This window comes from Cyrtonyx montezumae, unplaced genomic scaffold (genome assembly GCF_038088225.1).
Source record: "Cyrtonyx montezumae isolate F1298 unplaced genomic scaffold, pur_monq_1.0 scaffold_3, whole genome shotgun sequence".
Lineage (NCBI taxonomy): Eukaryota > Metazoa > Chordata > Aves > Galliformes > Odontophoridae > Cyrtonyx > Cyrtonyx montezumae.
This window is the reverse complement of record NW_027072034.1, coordinates 72,302,335-72,312,515: the sequence shown is the minus strand read 5'-3', so window position 1 is coordinate 72,312,515 and position 10,181 is coordinate 72,302,335. Positions and strand designations below refer to the sequence as shown.

The 10,181-nt window shown below is 44.6% G+C and overlaps 1 protein-coding gene across 2 annotated transcripts; it reads left to right on the top strand.

Moving 5' to 3' along the window:
- The first annotated feature begins 385 nt into the window (after positions 1-385).
- Positions 386-9,763, top strand: LOC136052060 (uncharacterized). 2 transcript variants are annotated; one of them, XM_065741871.1, is made up of 6 exons: positions 386-467; positions 1,545-1,823; positions 3,925-4,173; positions 6,834-6,971; positions 7,545-7,664; positions 9,458-9,763. In XM_065741871.1, the coding sequence occupies exons 2-6, from the start codon at positions 1,628-1,630 to the stop codon at positions 9,616-9,618; spliced, it is 864 nt and encodes a 287-aa protein (XP_065597943.1). In that variant the 5' UTR covers positions 386-467; positions 1,545-1,627; the 3' UTR covers positions 9,619-9,763. The 2 variants fall into 2 exon arrangements, with proteins under 2 accessions (XP_065597943.1, XP_065597942.1); XM_065741870.1 differs by lacking the exon at positions 386-467 and adding an exon at positions 562-704.
- Positions 9,764-10,181: the final 418 nt, after the last annotated feature.

Here is a 10,181-nt window from a genome sequence, read left to right as displayed (position 1 = left end):
GCCTCCCATAGTCTGTGTTCTGCAAATGGGACAGTTGTACAGAGCCCTTCCTTGCCTCGCAAGTGCCACCACATCTCTGGAAGAGCCTCACACAGTTCAGCCTAGTAGCATAGCTTTTCTATGCAGAGGCACAGCCTTCTCTCCCATCTTCTTGCTGGTGAGGCACTTGGTGAGTGACAGTCATTGGCACTGCAGAAAATCAGCCCAGCTGCATGCTCGGTGCTTTTTCTGGCTGGCTGGATTTCTCTTCCCTTTGTGGGGGATGAAAGAAATAGGTGTTTCCCCTTTGCCTGGTCTCTGCATTTGGTTCTTCTGAAATGGGGTATGCTGACCAGGGGAGCCTTTTCCTCCCCTCAGCTCTCAGTCCTGTTCTCAAGCCTGCAAGTAGCTCCACAGTGCAGGACTTTGTGAAGAATGCCGTGCCTCATGTTGGTTCAGTCTGAGTTCAGTCACCCGCAACCTTGCAGGTCTATTTTGAACCATTATTCAGTCTGTCCAGTATGGGGTTTGTATGGGGTTCTTTTCTTTCTTTCTCTCTCTTTTTTTTTTACTCTTGCTTCTGACATCATTTCCTGCATGCTATATTCACTGAGCTCTGTAGCCAGATCGTCTTCTCTGCATATGATGCAAGGAGCTCTTTAAAATGGATTTCAACTCTCCTTTTATTCTGCAGTGTTTGCTGCTGATAACAACTGTTACAGATGGTAAGTGGGATTTTTCTTTATTGAGCTGTGGTACAGATCTGCCTAGATGAGCTGACACCTTAATTTCAGTCTAAGATCTTTTAGGGCTCTGCCAGGTTTCTGGAGATCAAGTAATGTAACTGCTAATGCATGAAAGGAGCAGTTAGACCAGAATAAGTATTTATTATTGTTATTTTAGTACTCTAATGATAACTAACAATATAGTACTTTCTCAGTGCACTGTCTGTAAAAGCATTTCAATGGAGATCATGAGGTACTGTCATACAGAATGCTGTTTGAAGGGGGTGGAGAGCAATGTGGTCCTGTTCCTAACTGTGTGACCTTGGGTCAGTCCCTGAGCTGCTGTCAGCTTGCCATTTACCCATCTGGGATTCAAGTGCAGAAACTTAATCATCAGCAGGGATCCTGTGAGGCTTCGTCGAACTAACACTGATTTTCTTTGGGTAAAGGAAGCTGTGCAAGCAGCAATTGTTTCTGATACCATCTGCACCAGACTCATGGCATTGATGCCCTGAGGATCTTTCTGCATACAGACTCTCAGTGATCAGGGAGGGTGGTAGAGGATTGTGTAAAATCTGTGGAGAGAAAAGACCTGCTGCTGAGATGTCCGTAATGGTGTGCATGGTGTGTGCATGATCCTCATGGTACCTGGGGAAGAAGCTAGCCTTTTAGAAAGCATACCCTTTCTACTCCTCTGCTTTTCAATTTCTGATGTCCCCAGCCTATCACTGGGGTGGATCCCTCTTGTCTCACCTGGGCTTTTGCCGTTCTGGGAGGCTTCTTAGGATGGATGGATGGATGTGCAAAGCTCACTGCTCACACTCTGTGTTCTCCTTCCAGGCTCTGCTACCAGGATTGGTGTGTTCATTGGCAGCTCAGCGAAGTTTTCTGTAGGAATTGAAAACTTTCAGGATGTCCCAAAAATGAGCTGGAATAATAATAACTGTTCCACGGCTGTGTTAGATGGTGCTTTGTTTACCGAGTGTCCCCCTTCTTCCAAGAGGTGGCTGAAACTGGAGAATGGCTCTCTAGTGCTGAGGAGTGTAGAGAAGGAGGATGAAGGAGACTATGAGTTCTGTTTCAACAATACCAAACTATTCTTTACACTGAAAGTATTTGGTAAGTGTCCCTGTTAGCAGCAAATACTTGTGAACCTGTGAGCCTGGCTGCTGACTTGAATTTCTTTCTAATGGACCTCTTGAGCTTTTAGGAGTTATAATTACCTCTGGAGCAGCAGCCATAGCTTTGTAAGTCTCAGTGAGCAGTAATGGTGAGTGTAAGCTCAAGAATGCTTTTGTACCTATACTGTTGGTCTGTTGAGCCTTCCTTCAGTAAGTTGAGCTACACGCTGTTTCCCCCTGATCTAAGTGACAGTAGTGTGAGGTGTTTGTAAAGCCCAGTCTACAGTACACAGACATGCAGCTAGAGATTTCTGCTCATTTCCAGAACATTATTCCTGATGACTCTCAAGAATAGACTGCTTCATGTAGTCAAGAAAAGGTAGTGAAAAAGTCTAAATGTGATTTTCTGGTTCAGTCATCCAAAATGTGGGAAGAAAACTCTCTAACTCCACTGTGGTATTAGAAAACGGCAGTCCTTTATTCCTCATGATATGCACGGGGTGACTTGACAAGCAAACACCCTCTGAGTTCAGGTTCCACGTTTCAGCAGTTACGACATACATATACAGTACGTTAGCACAGATATTCATTCTTTTTCAAGGACTCACTAATATATGCTAATGTCCCTGTGGGCATGCTCAGTGGTATCAGGAGTGGTCCAGTGCCCACCTATTTCTTCCCTATTTTCTACCATCCGTTTCATCACTGAGATCTTTGGTCAACATTCATTTCCCCAGTTTGGAAAACTGCCGTTGCTTATTAGGCCATAACTTCTAAAACAATATTACGTGGAATCCGAGGAAGACGTCCTTACACCTTCTGAGGGCAAGGATAAAAGTATTCTGACTCCTGTGCTTTTTGTAATGCAAAATCATTGTGGCAAATGATAGAAGTATTCTATTACGTCCTCAGTACAAAATCATAGAGGAAAACAAGACTATTCACTCCCTAAAATAGAAATGGAAGGTTGTTTAGAACTATCACTTGTAGATTCCTTTTGCTAAACGAATATATTGATTCTTAAACTAATGTACTACTCCTTATTGCTAAGCAAACAAACCTAAATCAGGGATTAAGTGTCCACTAGTAGCTTGGAGATCAGCATTGTTTGTATAAAGGCCATCAGAGCATACCTTACCTTGCCAGCCTTCCTCTTTGGCCTCAGAATTCCTGCTTCCTTTCCTTTGCCTGATCACCTATCTGTGATTGGAGAAGATGGAAATTAGATCACTTAGATACAAAATTCAGCTCACTGCTTCATTTTGTACAGAGAAGGCTTAAACAGGTTCAGCCCAATACTGAATAGTGCTCTATATAGCCAGCGACCATGGGTCCAGTCCTTGTCTCCACTGTTCCTTTTCCAGATCTTTCACTTACACAAGTTTCTAAGAGAAATTGAAGTGCATGAAAATATACTGAGAATGTCAAAGCAAAGTGGTATCAGTGAAGACAAATGACTTCTTATACCATTCAAGTGCAAATAAGTAAAACTGCCACCAAATAGGTCAAAGGTATGACTTCTTGGCAAAAAAAACCCCGTGTGCTGGAAGTATGCAAATACTGCCAAGCATCCCAAGCATCCTGGTTTTAACCTCTATTTCAGTGGATTTGCTTTTGGAACTTTTGTTTCTCCTTGTGTTCTGTTGCCACAAAGCTGTGAAATTATTTGCCTAACTTCTATGATATTTCTGGAGGTAGTGAATTTAGGCTGAAGATAATGTCACAGTTGAGGAAAATGATTCCTCAGCTCACTTACGTGGATATTTGCATGGTTTTAAACTAAGACAGGAGATTTAGGTTAGATGTTAGGAGGAAGTGTTTCACTCGGAGGGTGGCGATGCACTGGAACAGGTTACCCAGAGAGGTTGTGGATGCCCCATCCCTGGAGCCATTCAAGGCAAGCCTGCATGTGGCTCTGGGCAGCTGTCAAGGGCTGGGAGCTGGCACTTGAAGAGTCTGGTTACTTAGTCATGTGCTTTCTGGCTAACAGTGAATGTGGTGGGAGCTCTCCTGGTAGCAGGAAGCTCTCAGCCACTGCTGAGTCTGCTCATCATTTTTCTTCCCTCACCATTCCCCATTGCCCTGTGCTGTGTGACCAGAGCCAATTGTCGATGCCCAGTGCTTCCCCAATGGAACCGGAGAGTTGACTTGCAACGTGGCCAGCAACGAGAGCATGAATTTCAATTGGCTGCTGAACAATGCTCAGCTGAATGTCCCCGAGGCTTGCATTACGGATGGTGGGAAGAAGGTTCGCCTGCAGAAAACTGTGCCTGGGGAATTTGTATGTAAGGTTGAACGTAATAATGACTACATGAGGACCAGGCCCATTGTGCTCTCTTGCAGCTATGGTGAGTAATGGCAGCGCCAGAAGATGTCTCTTTTGGTCTCTTGCAATGGGAATCAAAGGTGTTGCTGTTGGTATGAAGTCTCCTGTCCTTGGGCAACTGTCTTCAAGCCTTACCACATCCTCCCTTAGAAAGTATTCCCTTGACTTCCTTCTCCTTCTTTGTCTCAGATGCATCCCTGGTAAAAACTTCTGCTAATCTGGCCCTTTTGCTGCTGGACTCATCTGAGCTGTTTTGCCTCATCTTTTTTTCTCCTTGTCTAGAACAGCTACACAAAGATTTATCAGACTGTACAAATGTCTCCAGCAGCCTCATGTTATCAGAGATGTGGTGATGGTGCAAGTCATTTACTTAAAAACAAACAAACAAAACCCCAGTAAATATTTTTTTCATCTCTGTGTCCCCTGTTTGGGTATAATTTCTCTGTGAGGATACAGTGACTTCACCCATCTGCAAACTCTTCAGAAATGCCCAGGGATCTGATTGAATAAGACCACAGTTAAATGAAACAGTAAGTCTGGATTGTAGGACTAATGGAATCTCATGATGCAAAGCACTGGTCAGTGTTGTAAACTGACTTTTAATAAGAAAAGCTGTAACTCTGCTGCAGACCAAGTACTGCCTTTTCTTATATAGAGTTGGTATAAAGGAAAAAATGCTGATCTGAGCCCTGCATCATGTGTTCTGGCACTTAGCAGATCTGCCATGGGCTTTGTGTGTCTGATCATGTTGGTGACACGAGCCTGCCTGTATAAATAAAGCATTAGCAATTGTGCAGCAGCAGTCCTAAATTTGTCCAGCTGAACTGACCTAAAGATGTTCAGCATAGACAAACACAAGTTAACTGAGACATTGAGGAACAAGAAAGCAAACAGCCACGAGCACTGAATCAAGCCTTGTGATAAACCACACGAGTGCTGACACCTACCGTTGTTTGTTCTGGGTGGCTGCCCAGTCCCCTGGGTTGGATATCAGTTCCTCTTTTCCTCTTCAAAAGCCCATAGGGGAATTTGATGATAGCTCTGTTGGGATGAACATGTATTGGGAAGGGTATGAGAGCAAGGAAGTAGCAGCAATTCTACTTTTTTTTTTCCAACAAAATGCAGCCACATTTATAAGAAGTGAACTAGAGCCGTTACATTTACTAGAAAAATGAAGCTAAATGACTTCAGTTTAGAGAGCTGCCCTGGAAGTAATGCTTCCTACTTTATTATGTTGGCCACCAACATCAGTGATATTCATTAGTGTTTGCTGAATGTTTCTGGAGCTCAGACAGTGGATGTGAGCACAGTGAGGCAGTGGGTGGTGCATTTCAGCAGTGGCAACAGCGAGACACCTCTGCTGATGCAGATAATTATGAGTGTGGCATGCAGGCTCTTGTTTATTGATCAAAACAAATGGATCAGAAGTTATCAAATGAACATACATAGAATGATTTTATTATTCATGTTTTATTGCTACGTTTGTTTTATTTCTGATTTTTAATGTGACACTATCTCAAAAAGACCTTTTGAACAAGTGGTACATTTGCAGGAAAAAAAAAAATCAGGATTATTTTCAACATATACCCATGCTTTCTGACAGTATTCTCTTGAGTTTTCATCAAAATGAAAATAAAATGATCAGGGCATTTATTTCCCATTTGCTTTAAGTTTAATTTTGAGAATAGACTTAAAAAAATATGTGATAACTGTTCCTAAAGAGACTGGAATGAACAGTCCAAAACCAATCACATTCAGACTGTGTGATTTCATACACAAATGTTTGCTTACAATTACTTTTGCCATTCTGCAAAGTAATGTGAATGTAGTTTGTCCTGGAACATCTGCAGCACTTCCTGGTCTTTGGGGATACTGGTGATACATGTGTCTGGGGTCCCACGTGCAAATCCCAGAGCAGCATAGACTGCGTAGCTCTTCTTTCAACAGGAGATAGTTCCCCCCCTCTTCTGGTCTGCCTGTTATCGTAAAACTTCTTGAAATGTAGTGTCTCTCAAACCACCACCTTCTCTGTTAAATTTGATTGAAGCTTGTGGATGATCTGAGATTTTATTGTTTGGAGTAGGCAGAAACAGACAAATACACATGGCATTGTTGCACAAGCTTCTTTTCTTAGTGGAAAAGCTCTACGTTGTACATGTGTATGGGAACTGCTGAATCACGGCCTGAACCACTGATTAGTCACCTGAGGTGAGCACCAAGTCAGCCATGGGGGCACAGGTGAAGGTGATATACCTGTGTGGGTGGAAGGGGTGGAGCCTAGTTCCTCCTCTCTCAAACCCCATTTAAGGGCTGACCACCACCAGGGAAGGATCTCTTCTTGGAGATCCCTCCCATGTGGAGTCCTCTGCGAGCCTTGTCATCTTAAAGGTGAGCCATCTTCTCTTTTGTATTACCTGTATAACTGTTATATATAGAACTACTTAAAATATACCATCTTCTATACTATTCCCTGGTGGAGTATCGTCATTAGGAGTTATTTACTCTACAACATGTCACGTCATTTAATTATGATGTTGTGCCACAGTTCAGAATTTCTCTTGCATCCTTGATCCAAACCAAAGCAACTGTGAGGCCCAAGTGCCCTCATCCAACTGTGAAGCTTCACCACTGGGGATAAAGAGGCTTGCCCACCCTGGTAACTATAATGCTGTCCTCTTGCAGGAGATCTTCTGCAGTACCCATGGTTCATCTACATCTTGGCAGGATGTGCAGGGGCTGCAGTCATCCTGGTGGCTGTTGTGTCCTCACTTATCTGTTGCTGCATGAAAAGGAAGCACAAGTTCATCCCCGTACCCTCAGGTGAGTGGGGATCCCTATTGCCAGAAGGATCTTCCAGAAGACTATATGTGCAGGTTGGGGCTGAAATTGCCTCAGTATGAAATGGCCTCACCTTGGAGGGTGCTGCTTTTCCACCCAGCTCTCCCTGGCCCAGAGGAGCAGAAACCTGCTTGCTGATAGGGGACTCTTATGCTTGTTGTGGCCTTGGAGAAAGCCTTGCTTTTCTCTGTTTCAATTCACACGCTCTGTCCAGAAACAAGCATAGCAAAACCTTTTCTATGGGCAAGAAAGCTGAATCTTGCTAGGGTCTGGTGTGAAGGGAACTTGAAGGCTTCTGCTGGCTGTATTTTGCAGGCACCTGTCCTCAGGTGCTCTCTGCCCATGCCCAGTGAGGCCACCCCAGGCTGTGATCCCACCGGCACGACCATGCTGGTCTCTGGCAAGTTGGCAGCAGCCTTCCGTCCTTGGCATCTGTTTGCTTTGGGAATGGAGCCAGGGCTTCTTGACAAGGAGGTGTGAGTGTGTTGGCAGCCTGGCCTCTTGCTGGGATGTGCAAGAGCTCTTTCCTTCAAGCTTCTGGTTTTGGCTTTACAGAGGAAGAAAAGGATGATGGCATAACAATGTCGGTGGTCTCCAGTGAAGGTGTGAAAAGCCCCCCCAGTGGAGACCATGTGGATGCTCAAGCTGCCCAGATCGACTGCCCTCCAACACCAGGTGGGCCCAGTGACTCGTTTTACTTAAGACAGCCTGTTGGAGGGAGTGAGGGACAAAATGGGTGCATGTGGCTGCTATGGAGGAGCTGACTGGAAGGGAGGCCCAGGTGCCACATCCTGTCTACACCACAGATGCTGCAGCAGGGCACCTGCTAGCACAGCACCCATGCTCTGCTCCTGCACAGGAGTAGCTCCTAGTTCACCCAGCAGTGAGATAGAGCAGAAGCCATCTCATCAGCATCCCACAGAGAATACAGGTTGCAGACTCTGTGCCAATGTCTGAAGAGCTAAAAATATACCTCTAAAAAACCAGCAACCCCCCTCTGAAGTACAGCTTTTCTGCAGTTTTTATCATCACTCTCTGATCTCAACGGTTGCTTTTTTAGAAGAATCAGCATTGTTTAATAGGCCTTCTCCTTGGGACAGCATCTATCAATGGGGACATGGTGGAGTCACCATTCCTGGGGGTTCAAGAGCCATGTGGGTGTGTCACTGAAGGACATGGCTAGTGGGCATAGTGGGGATGGGTTGGTGGTCAGACTGGGTGATCTTAGAGGTCTTTTTCAGCCTTAATGACTCTATGGGGATAATCACTTCAATCAGAGACTTAGATATCTCCTTAAATTGAGGCTAAAGTGCAATACAATAGCATTTTAGATCCTTAAAAAAAAAAACACCAAACCATGAAACCCCATAGCTTTAGCATAGCATGGCCAAGAGAATACAGCAATAAAGCTCTATCAGAAATCTGATAGAGTGAGCATTTGATACCAATACTCTGCCTTCTGTGTCAGGATTCCTTCAAATTTGTGCAACAAATATGAATGCTGGCAACACTCTCTGCAGTAATGCGTCAGCAGCTGAAGTAGGGCCAGAAGAGATATCACAAATCTGAGCATCATTACATAGGTCATAGCATAGTGTAGTCTCAGCTCTGCTGCTGTTGTCCTTCGCTGCACTGTGCACAGCATCTTACCCACTCAGCTCTACTTTCTATCCTTAGATGCTTCTTTGCCCAGTCTTCAATTTATTATGAATATTTATTAAAGAAGCATCACACTTTAAAAATGACTACTAACAAAGCATTTGTTAAATGTAGGGCAAGAAAAAAAAATAAACCACAGAATCACAGAATTGTAGGGGTTGGAAGGGACCTCCAGAGATCACTGAGTCCAACCCCCTGCCAAAGCAGCTCCCTAGCCCAGGTTGCACAGGTAGGTGTCCAGGCGGGTCTTGAACGTCTCCAGAGAAGGAGACTCCACCACCTCTCTGTGCAGCTGTGCTACTGCTCCGTCACTGCACTGGGAAGAAGTTCCCACGAAGATACAAGTGATTCAGATTCATATTGTAAATTCAATACAATTGCTTAATATTAATATATTAAATAAGTAGAATTTATTTTGTCTAAAAAAAATCCTCAGTCTTAGCTTGACTAACAAAGCACCCCATAATTAATGTCTATACAAATTAGTAACAGCAGAATCGCAGGTGAAAAGTATTAAGGTGAGAGTATGTTAAATATGTGTACTTCTAGGCAGTTTTTATGGTTCAAATGTAACTGAATAGATTTGGTATTTGGGCTGCTGGGCTCAAACAGCTTTCAGCTCCAACATATCTTACAGAGAAATCACGATGATCAGCTCAACAAATTAGTGGTTATGAAGCATATTGAAATTAAACTTGTAGAAGCCTGGGGAGGGGGCAGCTGGCAGCAGTGGGGGTTGAGGGGAAACCTTTTCTGCAGGGACGAATGTCATGCATGCATGTATGAGCCACTTCTCCCTTCTTTTCCAGACACTGCCCGGACTGATTCAGGCATTGAGCACCAGCCCGTGGTGGAAGAAAATCTGCAGGTGCCTGTAGAGCCTGAGGAAATGCCAGACCCAGAGTTGATAGCTGATGTGGAAAGCCAGGAAAATGCTTCGAACTGTTTCCCTGACCCAATTGATAACTGATGTGACACGCTCATTGTTCTGATCTGTACTGAGTCCCGTGACACCCATCCTTTGTGTCCCATCATCTTGCTGTAAAAATTGTTCTGAAAAAATTTTAGCAGGGGAAAGATGTGATGTGTCAGGCCTGCTAAGCTCATTTGCAGAACAAACAAACAAACAAACAAACAAAAAAAGTACAAGTACTTGTGTGGCTTCAGGACCTTGGGCTAGCAGATTTGGTAGAAAAATTGGGCAGCTCTCTGGTGCTTTGCCTGTCAGCAGACGTGCAGTTATGCCATGGAGCCCTGAGGACACCTGGCATCAAATGGGTGATGCCTCCTGTTCCTGCTCACTCCATGCCCCCCATCTTTACCAGCCAGCAGCTCCTTTAAGGGGCAGGTAGCACAAGTAGATGTGGCAGCATGCCTGTCCTAGGTGGAAACAAGGAACCACCGGAGATCTCTGGGCAGCCTGTGCCAGTATCTCCTGATGAGAGTCTTTCTCAGGAGAAGCTGTAGATGCCCCATCCCTGGAGGCCATCAGGGCCAGGTTGGATGGGGCCCTGGGCAGCCTGAGCTGGTTGG